Source organism: Ochlerotatus camptorhynchus, unplaced genomic scaffold (assembly GCF_037179485.1).
Source record: "Ochlerotatus camptorhynchus isolate MF236.1 unplaced genomic scaffold, CSIRO-AGI_Acam_v1.1 ptg000403l, whole genome shotgun sequence".
NCBI lineage: Eukaryota > Metazoa > Arthropoda > Insecta > Diptera > Culicidae > Ochlerotatus > Ochlerotatus camptorhynchus.
This window is the reverse complement of record NW_027040889.1, coordinates 636,115-658,053: the sequence shown is the minus strand read 5'-3', so window position 1 is coordinate 658,053 and position 21,939 is coordinate 636,115. Positions and strand designations below refer to the sequence as shown.

The window sequence follows — 21,939 nt, the reverse complement described above, 5'->3', positions numbered from 1 at the left end:
TGTCGATTTCCGGCAACTAAATAAGAAAATTTTAGCAGATAAGTTCCCGCTACCAAGAATTGATGCTATTCTAGATCAGCTTGGTAGAGCAAAATTTTTTAGCACTCTTGACTTAATGTCAGGATTTCATCAAATACCCTTAGATGAAAATTCGAGAAAATTTACTTCTTTTTCCACGCAATCGGGACATTATCAATTCACAAGATTACCATTCGGATTAAATATTAGTCCTAACAGCTTTCAGAGAATGATGACGATAGCAATGGCAGGCTTAACACCTGAAATGGCTTTCGTCTACATAGATGATATAATTGTAGTAGGATGTTCAATCCGACACCACTTGGAAAATTTATCAACTGTGTTTAACAGGTTGCGAAAATTTAATTTGAAATTAAACGCGAAAAAGTGCAAATTTTTCAGCACTGAAGTAACGTATTTAGGTCACAAAATCACCGATAAAGGTATTTTGCCAGACAGCTCGAAATATGAAACAATATCGAATTATCCAGTACCAAAAAATTCTGACGATGTAAGACGATATGTAGCATTTTGCAACTACTATCGTAAATTCGTACCAAATTTTGCAATTATAGCACACCCCTTGAATCAATTACTTAAGAAAAATGCTCAATTTAATTGGTCTGATCAGTGCCAAAGAGCCTTTGAAACGCTTAAACGGTACCTGATGTCACCAACCATATTACAATATCCAGATTTTTCAAAAATGTTTGTTCTAACCACCGATGCATCAGACGTTGGATGCGGAGCGGTGTTATCCCAAAATTTAAACGGAAATGACCTTCCAATAGCCTTTGCCAGTAAAACTTTCACCAAAGGCGAAAAAAATAAAGCCGTTATTTTAAAAGAGTTAACAGCCATTCATTGGGCGATTAACCACTTCAAAGCATACCTTTATGGCAGAAAATTTTTGGTAAGAACAGATCACAGACCTCTAGTCTTTCTTTTTGGAATGAAAGACCCAACTTCGAAATTAACTAGAATGAGGCTAGATCTTGCAGATTACGATTTTACAATTGATTATATACAAGGAAAATCAAATGTAGGTGCTGATGCTCTATCACGCATCGTTACCACATCTGATGAACTAAAAGAATTATCTGTGCTCATGGTTAACACAAGAGCTATGACGCGTAAACATAGACAAAATAATATAGACCGACGCGATGAATCTGCTAGTGAGACTGATCACCTCTCTATGTACGACATCGAAAACCAGACAGAAACTAGACACTTACCTAAACTTAAAGTAATAATAAATAACAATAATATTAAATTTGCGATATATTACGGAAAACATTGCAATGAACGTTCTACACTAGTGTATGAGTTTGAAATGCAATTGAACAATGGAAATCAAACCTTGGAGTTTGCTTTTTCGAAACTTGAAAATGATATGAGAAAAATGAAAATTGCAAAACTTGCGCTACCTTACGATGATGAAATATTTACAATGATACCGGCCGGAATATTAAAACAATTATGTAACAGAATACTTAAGAATATTCAAATTTTAATTTTTAAACCAGCAAAGTTCATACGTGATCCTTGCGAAATACAAAACGTAATAAAAGAAAACCATGAAACACCACTAGGAGGACATATTGGACAGCATCGACTGTACAGAAAACTTCGAGAATGGTATACATGGAAAAGTATGAAAAAAACAATTGCACAATTCATAAAGGCCTGTGAATTGTGTAAAATGAACAAAGTAACGCAACACACAAGAGAGAAATTAACTATCACAAACACTCCATCAAAACCATTTGAAGTAGTTTCTATTGACACAATAGGACCACTTCCGAAAACTGATAGAAACAACAGATATGCTATTACAATACAATGCGAACTTACAAAATATATTACATTAATTCCTATACCTACTAAAGAAGCAAATGTTATAGCAAAAGGCTTAGTTGAAAATTTTATACTTATTTACGGAACATTTTTGGAGTTAAAATCAGATCAAGGAACCGAGTATAAAAATGAAATACTTAATCAGATTTGCAAATTACTACAGATTAAACAAACTTTTGCTACAGCATATCATCCTCAGACGATGGGATCACTGGAAAGAAATCACAGATGCCTCAACGAGTATCTGAGATCCTTTGTCAGTGAACACCAAACGAACTGGGATGATTGGCTTCAATTCTATGCTTTTAACTACAACTCTACACCTCATACTGATCATGGATACACACCATATGAATTAGTTTTTGGAGTAAAACCTATAACACCAAATTTACCGTGTTTAAGAACTGGAATAATTGACCCGATATATAATTTTGAACTATATAGTAAGGAATTGAAATACAAACTACAAAAATCACATGAAATAACGAAACAGAAACTTTTAAATCAGAAAATCGCAAGAAAAGAAAAATTAGATAGACTAGCAAACCCAATACACATTAAACCTGGAGATAAAGTATATTTACAGATAGAAAATAGACGAAAATTAGATTCTTTCTATAATGGACCATACATAGTAGAGAAATTAGAGGAACCAAATTGCACAATAGTACATCAAATATCAAAACAAACATTCAAAATTCATAAAAATAGGCTAATCAAAATTTAACGGAATATACAGCTTACACACATGCAACCAAAATTTTCATGTATTGCAAAAACAAGATAGATGAGAGTCATCTCTCATCAAAAACACAATAAAACAAAAACAAGAAGAAAAACAAACAAAAAAAAAAAAAAAAAAAAAAAAAAAAAAAAAAAAAAAAACTATCAAGCTCAAAATCAAACTTTAAACATCGTAATAGGAAAATTCAATAGCATAAAAACAATCAAAATTATAAGAGAGTAAACAACGTCTTGATTTTTCACGATTTAAAAAAAAATGTTGACAACAATTGAACGATTTCACTACGTTACATCATTCACCATTTTTGGGGGGAAGGTGTAAGGTACAAACCTTAACTTTTTCAATTTCAATTAGACATGCAAATTACGTTCCCACAAAACCGACCAAGTCATGACCAGACAAAACTATCCCACGACAATAAATTTCAAAAGACATTAACGTTAAGACCCGATCGACCCAAATTCACAAAATGCATGTTTGCAATCCGAGACGTACCCAACAATCCATTCCCACTGTAAAACAACATTTTCCAGAACCAATTTCCTAACACCAAAGACAACCATCATCATTTCACACTTGAGATTTCGAAAGGTTAATTTATTGCCTCAGAACGAACAAGTGACTATGACCATCCTAACTGCATACCTATCATATTCCCACCACACATGAAGAAACCAGAACGGTTGACAAAGAACGAAAACGTAAACGCTGACATCCACTCGAAGCACGCGACCGACGACAAACATTCCCACGGAATAGAAAACTCACCCACGCGACAATACAATTCTCCCTTTCGCGCGCATGAGCTTAAGCCCTCCGAGCGCACGAAAGAAAGATGCAAAATAACAACCAATTAGGATCGAGACCGATTACTCTCTCCGATACATATCCCTCTCCATTCTTTAGAATGGTGAAGTACTAGATTATTTGAACAACACATTGTAAACATAAAAACCGTTTGGAATAAAGAAATTTAGACAGTATAGACACAGTCTAGACACAGTCTAGAGCCAGTCTAGAGAGAGTCTTGACAAAAGTCAAAACTGAGTGTATGATATCAATGGATGATGACAAACCCCTAAAAAGGAGAACTCAGTAAAAAAAAGAAGTGAAGTTTAATGTGGCCAAATGGTGCCACAAATAGTGAAGTTTGATGTGGCCAAATGGTGCCACAAATGGTGATAAGAAAATGTCCAAATAGAAAGATGTCCAAAGTAGAACTGCCCATCGTCAGCTCCATGGAAAGGTCGTGAGGTCCATCAGAAGCAACGGTGTGTCCGATCACGATTTCCAATCTAATCTAATCTAATACAAACGCAGCTAGTACGAGAAAGCATAATGGAAAATGATTACACAGCAAAAAATTAATTTTAATATCACATCAAAGTGGATGCACTTCAATCATGTCGAAAATATGGTGCAATATTACTTGCTAAAAAAGGACAAATGTATCATTAATACAGTGCATGAACTGACATTACGATGCTTTTACTGCTTTTGTTTATTTTTGTGGCCAAAAAAATTACATGAGTTTTTCGACATGATTGAAGTGCATCCTCTTGGATGTAATATTAAAATTTATTTTTTGCAGTGTAGGTTAGATGACTCCTAATCATTTTTCTTGTCAATATTGATGATGGTAGAATATCTGAGATATGATACAAACATCTTAACGGCCAGTTCTACTGCGTTGAAATTTGCCCCAAATATTTCTTGAATCCTCAGGGGTGGAAGGATGCGTGGACATACCGTACCAAACGCTCCGAGTCATATAAACTGTAGCCAGCCCGGGCGATCCGTCTCTAAAAACGTGTGGCTTAAGCGCCACTCCACAAGGGAGACCACACGCCCAATGTAAATTTGCCCGGTTGAGACTCTCCTAAGGGCGAGTCCAATAAATTTCCTAGAAAGGATTTACGGATCAGGCAAGCCGGCTTTCAACTAAACGTCCAAAACGGGAAACCCCTATTATCCCCATGAAACCACAAACACGATAGTCACTCAGAGAGTCGGTGAGAGCTCACCCATACCTAAAAACCTCTACAAAAGAGAATTTATCATCATCGGCAGTCTCGTCACTTGCCACTAGACGTCGCCCCGATCTGGAAGCCCCGAACATTCAAACTCTCAACATGAGGACGGGACACGAAAACTACAACGGAGAACGCGAAGTAATGTCGAATACATTCAATCAATTAAAGCTAGGGAGATGGACATTTTACGAAAACATTTATTATCACGGAACTATTCAGGCGGTATATTTAGTGCATAACATTACTTATCCTACGTATATTTCTTTACATGTTCCATTCGATTTTGGTTTACTTGTGTGTGTTCGCTTTTATCTCCTATGTGTGTGCGATTTCTCTCTCCCTAACTAACGTGGTCATGTGCTCTACTTAATCATGTGTGTGACGTCACTTTATCGGCAACTCAGCTCCAAACGAGTCTGCGCTCCTGGTGACAACGACGTTGGCGTTGAAAAACGTTACTTCTACTAAACGTTACAATACGTCCGTTACGGAAACTCGGCGCTACTCGCTCATCAGTCTTAGACTGGCAAAAAATCACTCCGTGGCGCCCTCGCCGGACGCCACACTCCAAAAATAGAAAAGGCTTGACTCACCAGATGATGTTGGTTTACGTGATGGTCACAGTCGATGACCTATCGACGGGTTCGACGCACTCTTTAGGGATCGTCGATGGTGATCCGATGAATGGAGGTGCTTCGCTGATAATGGCATTTCACACGCCGATGCGATGGCGGTTACTCTGCCGTGCCGGTAGGTTGACGAACCGGCGGGTGGACCGTGTCCACGTGGAGATCCCCTGAATCTCCTCGGAACGATTACGTGAAGGATCCGTCCGCTTCCGGCCGGTTGGCGATTACCGGGAAATTCCGTCCGTTGGGGAGAAGTTGCTGCGTTTGGGCACGGTGAATTGCTGCGAACGATTTAACACGACTACACCAGAACAGTGAGCACAAGCACGAGCACGGACATGGACAGCACATATTGAGCACATCAAAAATTACCTGTAGATGTATCTAGCCTTTCTCCTGATCACACACAATTCTCTAAACGCACACTTATTCTACTAGCTAAAGGAACGAACAAAAATCTTTAATTAATTTTAAACACTAGACATCACTTTAAATTACATACTTTAACTAGGGAAAACGACCACGAACAAACGCGCACACTTCAAGAACGTTGGGAAGTCACGGACGAAATGATCGAGACCGTGAATCCTCAGATAAAGGAAAGTAAAACTCGGACGAACCGGAAGTCCATCATTTCCCGAAACCCTTCGTGTCCTATCGTGAATCTAAAAACACGAAAGATAACTTGGCTCGTTTAATTGCGCGACTGTCCCTTTCCTACCTTATCCATGAATTAAGTGGACCCGTCTTAGGAAAGATTTCAGTAAAAATGCTTGTGTCTTCCTACTGCCTACCCTAAGGAATTTAATTCAAACAATTTAACATTATCAAATTATATACACATTTATACAAAATTCCTGATTGTTACAAAACGTAAGTCAATAAATACCAAATTATAATACTGGAAAGGTCTCACCACATGAATCCAATGTATCCAGTAATCCTGTCCAGTTGATTGTAAGCTACTGGTATAAAAACAATACAAAACCGAACGATAGTAGCATCTAAGTACTTCTTTGAACAGTTGACAAATCATCAAATGGATCATATCCCAGGAAATACCTAACTTCCAATGAATAAAAAAAAAACTTCCAATGGAATATCGGTCATAAATGCACAAAAACTAATCTTCAAAAAACTTATCGATTTTCAAAACTAGCAAATCATCTTCAGATAAAATTTGGAAAACCGCGACGAAAACATAATAAACGAGTAATTTGATAGTAGATTTTTTTTCGCGACCGTTTTGAAGCAGAGCACACTTCGATCTCCCGGTGTGTCCGATCGCGATTTGAGTAAAAAGTACGATGCCGCCCGTAGTACAGTGCAGCGAATTCGCAACCGGCTGTATGACAACCTGGTGACCAAGTCCGGTGGGTGCATACTTATGGATGATGTCACATACGAAAGGCTGGCTTCGGACAGCTTCCAGGACCAACATTTTACAAGGCGAAGGCTCGAGGAGGTTCCGATTCAAATGTCTTCAGAAACGAATTCTGCCCTTCATCCAGTCACATAACGATCCGGTGACATTTTAGTAGGATCTTGCGAGTTTTCACTACAAAAAAATTGGTGGGATAAAATCGCCAAAACAGTGGACGAGACCATTGTGCACCGCGTGCACCGTATTAAAGAAAAAGTTCAAGAATTCCTTCCAAACCGCGATGAATAATTCGTCGATTTACAAGTTTATTGCAGATTGTATAGTTTTTTGTTATTCCCATCCATTTTTAAACTGGTACTGAAAGTTAGGACTGTATTATCAATATTTTTCCATCTTTAATCACAGTTCGTTCTTTATATGTTATTTAATATTAATTGTATTGTCGTATTATTTGCTCTCCATTGTACCTTTTGTCCCCCTTCGAATCATTGGGCGTTTTTTCCATTCTACTGTCTCCTCTCTACTCATCATTCGACCTTTCAACCGTTGAACCTTTTGTCAACATTATCATCATTTGATCTTTATGTTTCTAAGAATCATTCGATCTTTTGTCTCCCTTTCATCTTTCGACCTTTTGTACAATCAATATTTTTTCAGTTGACCTTTTGTCCATTAGACCTTTTGTCAATCCTATATTTTGTCCAATAGACCGTTTTTTAATTGAGCACAGTCAGTGGATAAAATAAATTTAAGATGACTTTAATAAGTTGCAGTTGAAAACCACTTGTCTGCCATAGTTCTGCAACATAAAGATTTGTGATGTCAGGTGTACTTTGATTGTTAAATCTATTTTTGCAAGACTAACATTAGTATGTTTCTGAAAGTTGGGTGAACATGTTTATCTAATTATGAGTAATAATGGAACTGATTCTCGAAATTGAATCTTAATTTTAGGGTTTATTCAATAACAAGGCAATTAAAAAACAACACGGGGCAGCCCTATGGAGTTGTACGCAATGGGGACATAGGACTACGTGGTCTTATATAATAAATGTTATTTGTTAACTGCAGCAAGAGCTTGTGTTTTAAGTAGGAATAGGAATTTGAGCGGGGTTGTCTCTGTTTATACTCTTTAGTATGACTTTGATAACCCTGAAAAGAACCTTTTGATATGAAGGGGTTAGAAGGAGAGAAGTGTAAGTGGCTTTAATCGATTATCTTCATCGACGTTCTGTTTCGTTAATAATTTAGCAGCTAACACATTCCTTGATTAGTATGCCATTCTGGATGCTAGATGAAAACCTCGTTTATCAAACTATGTGGCAGAAATAGCGTACAATTTGTTTATAAAGCTGTGGCTTTCAAAAGAGAAAGTCGATGAAGAGAATCGATCAAAGTCACTTACACTTCTTTCCTTCTAACTCCCTCATATGAATTTTAGATGGGACAAGTTCAGAAATTTAGCTCTTTTGGAAAATCTTGGTGGTCCTTAAAAGGGCCGATGGTAGAACATGCTTAAAGCCTTTGGAAGTTGATGATGACATGTAGGCAGCTGGATCAGCAAATCGAACTGGACAATCCCATATTCTTCGGTTCAATGATTGAGCACTCGCAAGAGTCTCGGCCCGGCTGCTGCTGCACAGGGGTTGAACTGGTTTCTGCGATAGTTTGGAAGGTTACGCGCTCGAATAATTGAAAAATCGATAAATATTTAATCGAATAGCTGGAAAAGTCTTTAAGATTAATCGTTAATCGAATAATTGGACTTCTAGGCATCCATAGAAAATAGTATTTGCATGTTTTTGGTGGTCCTTCAAAAATTTCGAACAGCAGAATTGCAACCAGCAAGTGTAACCCAAGAACCAAAGGCGGTGCGATGCTATTTTTCATTGCTATGACGACGGCTGATTTAAGAGGCCTAGAAGCAGAGGGGTGAAAGTCAATTCTCTTCATCGATTTTCTCTTTTGATGACCATGGCTTCACTAACCTATTTCGCACTATTTCTACTATGCTCATCTATCATCCAGAACAACAAACGTATCAATGAATGTGTTTGCCTTCGAATTATCAACGCAATAGAAGGTCGATGAAGAAAATCGATCAAAATCACTTGCACCCCTGCTTCCAAGTTTGATTACAAGATTCTCTGGAGAGCATTTTGTGTGGTCGTTGGGGGCGTGTGGTTCTTATTATTACGATGAATGTGCAAAATGTTACGCAATTTTGATGACAGTGTTGGGGAAGCAGCATATGCATGACGCTTTTGGTCAATGCTTGACATTTACCACCTTTTCAATAGTTTTTTGTTGAAAATCAACTCGATGCGTAGAAATATTTCTGATCGATTGGTGATAAAATTATTGAAATTGGTTCAGGGGCAGCTGAGTTATTATCGTTCAAAATCTTTCATAATTTCGTTACATGTTCCATTTTCGGTTTTCACAAAGTGTACCCCCATATAGAAATCACAGACTTAGTCCTACGTCAAAAAATATCAATTTTGGAGTTAAGTTTCAAAACCATTTAGTTTGTTATTAGTATATTAATAAATGGAGCAGCATAAATAATCTCGCAGTTCTACGTCAACAATGCGGTCGTGCTTTGGACACAACTCTTAACTTTTCTTTTTAACGAAGCAATCAACTTGTCAAACGTTCAATATGATTTAAGGCTGTCAATAAAATTGGTACTTCAACAGAATGGGAGATCCCACAATATTTTGCTATCAAGATTTTCAGCCCAGATTATTTAAAAATGCTGGTGGGCTGATTTTTTTTTTCATGAATATCCGCTTTCGATATTTGCGGGAAGCTATCACTTAGCAGTGTACTTGCACTTGATGTAAAATGCTGACTCAAAATTGGCACGCAATATAAACGCTACTTTAATAAGCTCACCGTCATCAAAGAGCCGCACTTCAGTCATAACCGCGCATCAAGTCATTAGATAACCGCGCAATGTTCCGCCAAGCACATCGAACAAAGAAAATTTATGACCTGGTCTGGCACTAGCCACACGGCATCGGGCGCCTCCATCTGTTTGGCTTGGGGTGTCTCCTGGTGCTATCTTTCCCCCATCATGCCATATCCCGTGCAAAATGATAAACAAATAGTCACATTATACCTGATTAGTTGCAATCGAACTGCTCCACAAACAGGCAATCGAATCTATCGGAACGTGCAATAAAAATGCTCGCCATTGATAAGTGCCAATGGCACGCTGTTTGGCCAGCCAGGGCTGTAGCTCTTTGGAGGAAACAAAGGGATTCCATCCGCCCAAGCCCTCAGACCGGTCAATCACGAGACGCAGCTGACTGGCAGGACGATTCCAATCGATTCTATCTACTTTTCAATAAACGCCAAAAGATTGAAAAACGAACCACTCTGCTTGCCACGCCTGACCTTGCCCCACCAGATTCCAACCCTTCGATACGTGTTGAGTTCGCCCAATTGGATCCGTTTTTCTAATCTCTGATCCGTTTGGCTTTCGATCGTTGTTGACTTTATAGGTAGGTGTGAAGGCCACTTCTGTTGTGTTTGAGCAAGAATTAATTTGTATTTCAGCTTCGATTGCTTCCTTTTCCAATCGAGCGTGGAAAGCCTTCGATGCCACAGTCAGCATCATCCCCCTATCGGATTAGCACCTCACAAAGCTACGATAGGCGCGCTAAATTGTCGATGAAAGAGTGCGAACGCTGCGAAAGCAGAACAGATTAACAGTCCCGATTTGAACGAACAGAAGATACAGAGCCGCTTGGTAGGAAAAGTCACCGAAAGGTTTCAACAGGAAGTGAAGAAAACTGAAAAACATAACGGAAATTGGGGGAGTGTATTGTCTGCGGAAAAGTGCGTGCGAACAAGTGTCATTTGGTTTCATCCCATTTGAAGATAAGCTCGTTGAAGGAAGCGGACGTCACAGCAGCGGAAATCGAGATTTTTATTTCTTGCCATCGTCTTCGTTTTTAGTGGTGGTGAAGTGCTATGAAATTAGACAGACAGACCCAGCAGCAGCAACAGCACCAGAAGCAATAATGCCTGCAGAAAAACGAAGAAAGGGAAGCTTAGCAGCCGTAATCTTGCTGATTACCGTCGGATTAGCGGGAAAAGTTTTCGCCTGGAACAACGGAAAAGGGAGAGACGACGGGCGGGAGATTTCTGCTGCACAGCGGTACTTTGATGCAGTTGCACCGGAAGGTAAGTTAGTGGCTGGGGGGTGGTGAATGCTTTGGCAATAGTTGCAGTGCAGTGGGAACCTGATTTAATTTTTCAAAAACAGCTTATCCGGTAGATTTTTATTTACGATAAAATCTCATTTCAGCATAACAGGCAAATCAAAGTTAGCCCCTGTGAAGAATAGAAAAACTATGAAAGTGATGATGATTTCAATTTTTTTCCCGGGAAGGTATACGAGTGCAACATTAAAATGCTTTTATTTTGCAAATGGGTCATTTTTTAATCTGGTTTCTGTTACGATGTGGGGGAGGGGGAGGTTCCAGAATGACCTTCCAAAAGATCAAGAACAAACCCAAAACTGGAACTTTACGGTTCTTTCGGATTCTACAAATGACATAATAACTACTTGACTGACAGGTCTCTGCGAGTGAAACTCGATTCCAGTACTTCCTCGTATTTCACGAACTCGTCAGGTGTAACACAGGGTAGTAATCTTGGCCCGTTGCTGTTTGTGTTGTACATCAACGACGCACTTCTTCTACTTGGAGATGGCTGTAAGCTTGCGTATGCCGATGACCTAAAGCTGTACTTCGTGGTGCGGACTGCTGAGGATTACATTCGTCTTCAATCGGTATTGGATCTGTTCGTTGATTGGTGTCGTCGGAATAAGCTAACCCTCAGCATTCCTAAATGTATGGTAATGTCGTATTACCGCATCAGGCAGCCGATTGTTTTTGACTATGCCATCAACGGTGTGGTTCTTCAAAGAACCGACCAGTTCAGCGATCTTGGTGTTCTACTGGACCATAAGTTGACGTTCACCTCCACCGCTCTGCTCTGATCACAAAGGCGAATCGCCAGCTAGGTTTTGTGTCGAAAATATCGAAGGACTTCATTGACCCACACTGCCTGAAAGCTCTCTATTGCTCACTTGTGCGACCAATCCTGGAAAATGCCTCCTTGGTCTGGTTTCCTCATCAGTTGACCTGGAGCTTGAGGATCGAAAGTGTTCAGCGCAAGTTTATCAGGATAGCATTACGTAATCTACCATGGCGTGATCCGCAAAATCTCCCGCCGTATCACTGCAATCTGCTGAGCTTGGATACTCTGGAATGCCGACGGAAAAATCAGCAAGCAGTTTTTGTTGCCAAGCTATTGAATGGTGAGGTCGACTGCTCGAGGCTTCTCTCGCTGTTGGATATCCGAGTACCACCGAAGTGGTACCCTTCTCCAACTGCGGTACCATCGAACGGCGTTCGGTTACAACGAACCACTAACAACTATGATGCGTACGTTTACGGCTGTCGAAGAATTATTCGAATTTGGGGAATCTTCATCTCGCTTTTTGGCACGGATTAGAAACACTTGAATTGTTTTAGCTTTAAGGTTGTTTCATGTAGACAATAGTCCGATGAATAAAATTAAATAATAATAATAATAATAATAATAATAATAATAATAATAATATCAATAAGTGCAGATTCATGAACTGACCACATTTACGATTGTTCCGGTCTTTCCAGAAGTTCATCCTGTGGTCTTCAGGTTCCGTATTCCAGTAACAACTTCTGAAATAATGCTGGCCCCTTGGTTACTACTCCAAGTTCATTCTGACAACAACACCAACAAGTTCATTACAAATCGCGAAGCTCTAGGACCTGTTTCTGGAACATACCACATCTATGTTCGTTCCAAATATCCCGGAAGAACATACTGTAGTCCTCAAGGTCTATTTCGCGGTCAAAATTTGAAATTCACTCTGATAATTCATCAATAAGTGCTTTCGAAAAAACTGCGAAGCTCTACGAAGCAACATGAATTTGTAAATTCGCAAAGGCAACCCTAGCCTCTTGATTCGTGCACCTTTGTTACATGCGTTTATTTGCCTATGAGTTTCGGCCTTGCAAAATTCAACTAGGCAAAAATCTCCGATGAGTTTTCTAGTAAATAAATTAATTGGTTAATATTGCTATTTTTGCATTATTCGGTTCGTGCATTGCGCTGTATATATTCCTCCAGGTCGTAGTCAAGACGTAGGTGTTATCGATGCCCATTTATCTACTCTTCGTCAATTACCCGACGCAATGCCTGATGCTTGTGCTGACTACAATGAACCACACATAACATGCGATTGTCTTGATGATGGAATTTTAAAACCTTGATCCTTCCATGATGTCTGCTGCCAGCGCTGCTCTGGTGGACGGTTCGAACTTCCTGAATTTCTATTCTCCTTACCATCTCAATCAGATTTTGATGTCCGTGTGGAATCTCTTGATGCTGGTCAACAACCGCTCGACTACTCAAAAATCGATTTCATCATGCTCGACGGGTTCCTTTTGAACTGTGTTTGGAACAGTATTCTGGCAACAAACGACATTAACGATATGGCAGCACAATTTTGCAACATAATTCGCAACTGGCTGACGAAAACCTCCTGTATCTCCTGTTTGGAGTTCTTTTCTTCAGCGGCTTTTTAAATGCGATAAAAATTACTGCCAGCGTAAGCTTCGTCAGCTTCGAACCCCTGAAACGAAAAGCATCCTTACCGCGCTTGCAATGCCTATCGTAAGCTTAATTCGATCCTATACAAGTCGTATGTCTTACATATCCAGACAAATTTACGTAGAAATCTCAAGAGCTTCTGAAACTTTGTGAACTTCAGGCAAAAATCGTCGAATTTTCCAACATCCGTATTCCTTGGCGATTTGGAGTCTACTTCTCTGCTCGAATCTTGCTATCTCTTTTCCAGTCACGAATTTAGTTGCCAATACAGATGAAGTAGAAAGAGCTGCTTCCAATGTTCCTGAGACGATCTGCGTACATTCGTGGTAAGCTCTATGGAAGCAGTCAAGGCTGTTAGGAACTTTAGGCAATCGGTTTCACCGGGTCCTGATGGTGTACCTGCAATCATTTTTTGCCACTGTGTTGCTGCTTTAGCTGATGCTCTGGCTTGCATCTGTAACGCTTCGTTGGACCAAGGAGTTTTTCTCGAAATATGGAAAAATATATTTATGTTCTATGTTTACAAGAAGGATGACAAACGTGACGTTACTAACTACCGTGGTATAACAAGTTTTTCTGCAGCTTCAACATTATTCGAGATCATTGTGAACAATGCTTTCATGTTTATTGACGTAGCTTATGGGGGTGCCAAGTGGGCCAGGCCCCCTCCAGAATTATCTAGCCCCCCCCCCCCAGAATTTTTAGTTTTTTTTTGACTCACCGGTATTTTGTAAAGCTTATCACGTTCGATGCTACTATTTAACAGCGTTCTATGAAATTAGCATTAGCATTAGCATTATTGACCGCCCACGGTTGCTACTCTGTTATTACAAGATCAGCTGCAATTACACAGAGAACCAACAGATGATGTTTGGGACTAACATTCATCCTCAATGTGTAAAAACTGAAGATCTAATATTTAGCAATACCAGCGCCGGCCGTGTCCGAATGCAGGTCCAATAGGGAATGGGAAGGAACGTGTTGACGTGATACTCGCTGTGAAGGAAACCGAAGGAAACTCTGCGCTTCAACGAGAAATCACTGGGATGTTGGATATGGGGAAAGGTTTGCAGCACCAGGGATCGTTTTTGGTAAACTAATGCTGATTGTAATGATTTATAATAGGTACACAAACACAAAAACACACGCATACACACGCATACACACGCACACACCCGCACTCGTGAGTATAAACAGAATATAAAATTATATTTAATTGAACTTTAACTTTATTTTAACTTAACTTTAATATAACTTCAACTTAACTTTAACTTAACTTTAACTTAACTTCAACTTAACTTCAACTTAACTGTAACTTAACTGTAACTTAACTGTAACTTAACTTTAACTTAACTTTAACTTAACTTTAACTTAACTTTAACTTAACTTTAACTTAACTTTAACTTAACTTCAACTTAACTTCAACTTAACTGTAACTTAACTTTAACTTAACTTTAACTTAACTTTAACTTAACTTTAACTTAACTTTAACTTAACTTTAACTTAACTTTAACTTAACTTTAACTTAACTTTAACTTAACTTTAACTTAACTTTAACTTAACTTTAACTTAACTTTAACTTAACTTTAACTTAACTTCAACTTAACTTCAACTTAACTGTAACTTAACTTTAACTTAACTTTAACTTAACTTTAACTTAACTTTAACTTAACTTTAACTTAACTTTAACTTAACTTTAACTTAACTTTAACTTAACTTTAACTTAACTTTAACTTAACTTTAACTTAACTTTAACTTAACTTTAACTTAACTTTAACTTAACTTTAACTTAACTTTAACTTAACTTTAACTTAACTTTAACTTAACTTTAACTTAACTTTAACTTAACTTTAACTTAACTTTAACTTAACTTTAACTTAACTTTAACTTAACTTTAACTTAACTTTAACTTAACTTTAACTTAACTTTAACTTAACTTTAACTTAACTTTAACTTAACTTTAACTTAACTTTAACTTAACTTTAACTTAACTTTAACTTAACTTTAACTTAACTTTAACTTAACTTTAACTTAACTTTTACTTAACTTTAACTTAACTTTAACTTAACTTTAACTTAACTTTAACTTAACTTTAACTTAACTTTAACTTAACTTTAACTTAACTTTAACTTAACTTTAACTTAACTTTAACTTAACTTTTACCTAACTTTAACTTAACTTTAACTTAACTTTAACTTAACTTTAACTTAACTTTAATTAAACTTTAACTTAACTTTAACTTAACTTTTACTTAACTTTAACTTAACTTTAATTAAACTTTAACTTAACTTTAACTTAACTTTAACTTAACTTTAACTTAACTTAACTTTAACTTAACTTTAACTTAACTTAACTTTAACTTAACTTTAACTTAACTTTAACTTAACTTCAATTTTTCTTTAACTTTACTTTTACTTAACTTTAACTTAACTTAACTTTAACTTAACTTTAACTTAACTTTAACTTAACTTTAACTTAACTTTAACTTAACTTTAACTTAACTTTTACTTAACTTTAACTTAAATTTTACTTAACTTTAACTTAACTTTAAATTAACTTTAACTTAACTTTAACTTAACTTTAACTTAACTTTAACTTAACTTTAACTTAACTTTGACTTAACTTTAACTTAACTTTAACTTAACTTTAACTTAATTTTAATTTTACTTTAGCTTTACATTAAGGGGGTATTCCCGATCTTTTTTTTTCAAAAAATCAAATTTTTTTTTTCACGTTTTTTTGTACTTTAGACTATATACTTTCATCCCCCCAAGCCGTTTTCCGATCAGCGAATTCGGTGTCCAGGCATAGCTGACTAATGGTAAGAACCCCCAAAATGGTTTTAACTAAAGTCAAAACTTTAAACGCGTTTTTCTCGAAACCCCATTTTTTTTTATCGGGCGAAGATTTTTCTCAGAAACTATAAGAGATGTTGACTTGAATCTTTGCGCATTTTGTTCCTTATTAAATTCTTTGGAGCTTCTCCCACTTTCAGCCAAAAATATTAACATTTAACATTGTTTGAAGCACCTTAAAGCTGCAAAAAAGCGGGCTAAAAATCGCCTGTTTTTTCATATGGCCGCCATTTTGTTAATTTGGAAGATTTTTTGCTGCCAACGGGAGAAGCTCCAGAGAATTTTATGCAGATTATTAATTTCATCACGAAATCTGTTTCAGATGAAGCCGTTCCAGAGAAAAGTCTTCGCCCGTCCTGGCGTTTGCGGCGAACAGGGGTCTGTTTGCCACCATTTTGTGACGTCAATAATGTCTTTTTTATGTCGAAAAAAATTTATTTGTAAACTTTAATGTTCAATAAACAAGAATCCCAAAGAGTTAGGCGCCTTACTATTCATTTTCCTTGAAAAAAAAAATTAATTGAAAAACAGGCAGAAAAAGGCAAAAGATTGGGAATACCCCCTTAACTTTACTTTAACTTTACTTTAACTTCTGTAGGCTAGTTCATCTCTAAGCTGAAAAAGTGAATATTTTTAATATAAATGCAAAATTCAAAAATATAAATGAAATATTATTATATAATCCTAGAGGTGTTTCATCATCGAAGAGCTGAAAGCAAGCTTAAATAATTAAAATCCATACAACCCGCATGAATGAAAACTGAAAAAAGTGCATTATTTTTATGTTAATCTAATGTTGTCATATATTCAAATTTTCTACGATCTGAAAATAAACTTATCTTATTTAAAACAATGGATCTAACTTGAGTGAAGGCTGAGGAAAACGAATCATTACTTTTTAACAGCGATTTTGAAATTGGATCACAAACAATGATTTTTTTAAAGCCCATAATGTTGACTACTTTTCTCATGTTTTGGACTAGAGGAAACAATTTTGAGAAATTATATTATGTTGATTTTTAATCAATGGCAATAGAGTATTTGTTGTTTTTTTCTAAAATGAGAAGAACAAAAACAGCACGAAGACTTGCAGAACTAGCTAGGATTTTTTTTTCCTTTGGTTTGTTTTCCGTCGATCTTGTTTTCCGTGCTGAGCACCAATGCTACCGACGCCAGGAAGGCAGCTCCCACACCTGGACCCTACCTATCGACCCATCAACTCATGAACCGGGGGACCAACGGCTTTACTTCCCTTCCGAAGGCATGATCAGAGACGTTATGCCTCAGAACATCCCAGCGGCGCCGACTGGGGTTGAACCCAGGCCTGCTGGGGTGAGAGGAATCACACTTACCACTACACCACCGGAGCCACTAAGCACGACGACTTGTTGTGCTACATGAGTTATGTCCGCTTTCATTTCCGCTCCTGCGGGCTACGTCCCTCTTCACGCGTTCACTCACTCAAGTATCCTGGGAACTTCCAGAGGTGCAGAGGGCCAACACGAGAAACCTCCGTTCTGAGCGGTTGCTTGACCTGGGCCCAGGTCAAATTCCTATTGGCTTGCTTGATTTTCTTGTTGGGGTTTTGCTGCCATAAGCCCCTGTGCCTTTGCTGTGACGTACTGATGAATTTGATTCACATGCTTCACACACTTGCGCTGCCATTTGATACGTTTGCTGCATTCCCGTGTTGCTCATCAGTTCCGTCCAGTATAAATTGGCTGTCTCCAACCGGCGTGATCCTTTCTGACTTCTTCTTTTCTTGTTCACGCTTTCTCGCTTTTTTTCCTTTCTATTGAGCATCTGGTCGGCACCCATTTGTTCTCTGGCAGGTAATATTGGTACATGAAAGGAAGAAAGAAACAGTACAAGTTAAGTGTAAGCCGCATGCGTTGGTTAGTCGTTTGGGTCATGATGGTTGTGTTCCCTAATTTATTTGCCTCTATTTCGCTCTCAGATTGCATCACTTTTTCCTCCCCCGAACTATTATGGATGAAAAAGAGAACCTATATTTGGTAACCTCTCGCGAGCGCAATTCAACAGATATTAATAACAAACTAATCTAGAACTGAGCTCAAACATATCACATTTTCTAAGACTGATTAATATAGAATGAATAATGATAATTGTATGAAGAAAAGACGATCCCAAAAGAAAGTTCCCTAGCAATAAAACTATTACTCTGTGCTAACCTGAGTTATTTCAAAATGGGAATCCATACTCAGAAACTATACACGATCTTAACGAACTGTACCGAAATCATATCAGCTAAGATTTTGGCATTTTTATTTAATTGTATAAAACTACTTTATATCGATCTCTTTTCAATTATTGCAACATGTGAATAATGCAGAACAAGTTTAAAATTCTAGATAAACACCTTTTGACCCCCCTGCATTGATCGACTCTCTTCATCGACTTTATCCTTCATCAATAACTCAGCTGCAAAAGCTATCCCTGTTGTATTTGACGTTTTGGACGCTAGATAAAAACCTCCTTTATCAAACTATGTGGTAGAATTAGCGCGAAATCTGTTTGCATGGCAGTGGTTAGGAAAAGGGGAAGTCGATGAAGAGAATCGATCAAAGCAGATAGGACCATTTGAAATGTTAATCGAGAATTGTTCTTGAACCAAATTGGTTTAGAAGGAAGGTCAAACTACAACCGAACAGCTCAGTCGCTCTGAACCCTATTAAAATTATGCTTTCCCAATATGGTACATTCTCTCACTATAAGCCTATCTGAACTATTTTCTCCCCCTAAGCGGGCCCTCCGCAACCTATCTTTGTCTTATCTGAAATACCAAATGCCAATGGTTTGACTGTATCAATATATAAATTGGGAATGACGTTCAATCAAATAAACCCATATCCCACTCACTTGGCCAGGCTTCAGAATCGTCCATTGGGCAGTGCGCTCTACACTCCAAGTTCCCTTTCTTTCAAATTCGGTCCAAATTTGATATTTTACTCATTTGAGTGTTGATTAACTACAATGAAACATTGTGACAAAGCACGGACTTGAGGTTACTAGAGTATTAAATAATGTAGGTCCTATTTAGTATTATATCTGAAAAATCCAAATCTGGCCAACGCCCACCTTGGAATAGTTGTGGACATTACGTACAAATTAAAAAAAATCGTTCTTTGAACTTCGCTGAAAATCAAAGAGAAACGTAAAAGTGTAGCACACTTTGTAAAAGTTTTGCGAATTTCGTAGTATTTTGAGGAGCTGCATAAAACTTCATGTAAGAGTAAGGAATTTCTAAAAAGTTGAGGGAATTTTGTAGAAGATCTTAAAAAAGCAGTAAATTTATTGTAGTTTGTCAGAGATCCTACTTCAAAAAAGCTCCGTAAACTTTTTGGAGGTCATGGGAACTTCGTTAAATTTCAAGGAACTTTCCAAATGTTCAAGAATATTTGTAGATGATAAGTGTCTTTCCAGAAGTGCAAAGATGTTCAGAGATCTTCGTAGAATTACGAGAATTGGAAAAATATAGAATTTGGAATAAATTGAGGGAACTTCGTAGAATAAAATTTTGTAAAACTTAAGGGAGGTTTGTACAATTTCAGGAAACGTTGCTTAAGTTACCGGATAACATAGACATAGACGAAGATTTTAGTAAAGTTATCTGCATAGCGGCGCCGGTGGTGTAGTGGTAAGCGTGATTACCTCTCACCCCAGCAGGCCTGGGTTCAATCCCAGTCGGCGCCGCCGGGATGTTCTGAGGCATAACATCTCTGATTACGCTTTCCTTCGGAAGGGAAGTAGCCGTTAATCCTCGGTTCATGAGTTGATAGGTCGATAGGTGGATCAATATGGGTTTTTCAATTGACCATGAATTTATATACCGTTCCGATTCAAATTTCGGACACTTTCATTTTTAATTAAATATTACATCCAGTTAGAAACAAAGTAATAATGTTAGATGATCGTGGAGGGCACTAGTCAAAAAAATTTAAAATTTACAAGACATGTGGATCATATTCGACCGAGATAATCAACTTTTAAAAGTGTCCGAAATTCGAGTTTAAGTGTCCGAAATTTGAATCGGCACGGTACAAATGTACAGACGACACATGTATTTATCAACGAAGGATTAATGTCAAGAAGTTTTTACTGAGTGACACCGGTGGTGTAGTGGTGAACGTGATTATCTCTCACCCCAGCAGGCCTGGGTTTAATCCCAGTCAGTGCCACCGGGATGTTCTGAGGCATAACATCTCTGATCACGGGAAGTAAAGCCGTTGGTCCCCGGTTTACGAGCTGATGGGTCGATAGGTAGGGTCCAGGTGTGGGAGCTGCCTCCCTGGCGTCGGTAGCATTGGTGCTCAGCACGGAAAACAAGATCGACGGGGAAAAAAATCAAAGAAAAACAAGTTTTTACTGGTGGTCACTGAATTCTAACTGATATTCTCATACTAACTGTTTATAAATATCAATGGTAATGACCTATTCATAATTTCACTTTACCTTCTTCAGATCAGGAAGCATTCATAAAATACCACCTGGACAAAGCCCTCGAGGAACGCATTCCAGAACATACCAGTATTACTCCAGCGGATTTTTCCTTCATCATCTATGAGGTAAGTTCAAAACAGATCGCAAAGAATTCATCCATGCGCTTCTTCATTCATCGCCACCAAATAGCTTATTTGACATTGATTATACCATTATCGTACGGCTTTGATGTTCGAATGTCTTCAAAATAAGTTGTAAAAATTGACCGAACGGCCCATCAACGCCGTGTCATCGCTATACCACGTGAACACGAGTTACTGTCGATTTGAAAGGGCACATAAACACATGCGAAAGGTGTAGCAATACCGATAAGGACGAATCGGTCCTACTTTACTGTTTGGCCATAAAATCGATGGCTCCGCACTGTCATCAACATAGGGCAAAATATGTCGACACGGTTGATAAGCAAAATTGGAAAATGTTTACAGTATGTATGAGTTTCCGTTCGTAAGCAACTCTAAACAGCTAAACAGCACCCGGGCAGATGTGTTCCCCGTAGGACGTGGTGAATTAAGCACTTTGTTGTGCCAGACGATTTACCTTCTCGGAAAGCTCTCTCGCTCCCGCATAACCTCACATCATTTGGTGAACCAAATCTTAAACCATTTCCCCTGCTTAATGCGACGACCCGTCGTCCACCACCAGAGTAGCTAGCACATTCACATCCACTCGATGCGGTGGCTTTCCTTATGCTAGGGCGGAGGAATGTGCCACCGATGACTGGGGCAACAAGCTGCTGACATTTTCCAGTAGCTTCCGTCGTTGGCACGTTCGACGACATTATCCTCGCTTTACGATCTTAAAATACTGTCGTCTTGGTCGTCGATTGTTGAGAAGCGCTCAGAGCTCCGGCTATCGAAAAGTGCTTAATATTCAATAAAAGGCGATGAAATGGAACGAGACTTTCCCACTCACGCGGCCCGGATACAGCCGTTGAGATAATGCCCATGGGATGTGTGTGTGTGTATTGGAAATAAGCTGCGTCCCAAGTTGTCCGTGGAGGTCTGGCTACTTTTTTTAATGGAGGGTGTTGTTTAATGGTTAGAGGAGATGTTTTCTGCTATAGGGTGTTAATTTTATTGATGGAACGCAGACTGTTTACTAAATTGAGGCCGTGTAGGATGGTAGTTACTTGGGAATTGAAAATCTGCCGCTGGTTTTTGTAGGCTTAGATGAATTTGCATGGCGAAAAGTTACTTTACTGATTGAATTTACATGA

The 21,939-nt window shown here is 38.1% G+C and overlaps 1 protein-coding gene across 1 annotated transcript in view; it reads left to right on the top strand.

Annotated features, from left to right (window-relative positions):
* Positions 1-10,088: 10,088 nt before the first annotated feature.
* Positions 10,089-21,939, top strand: part of LOC135710827 (uncharacterized) — a 35,074-nt gene continuing 23,223 nt past the window's right edge. The window contains exons 1-3 of the mRNA XM_065233523.1: positions 10,089-10,178; positions 10,234-10,863; positions 20,682-20,785. Coding sequence (XP_065089595.1) covers positions 10,701-10,863; positions 20,682-20,785 — 267 coding nt within the window. The 5' untranslated portion in view covers positions 10,089-10,178; positions 10,234-10,700. The remainder of the gene's footprint in view (positions 10,179-10,233; positions 10,864-20,681; positions 20,786-21,939) is intronic.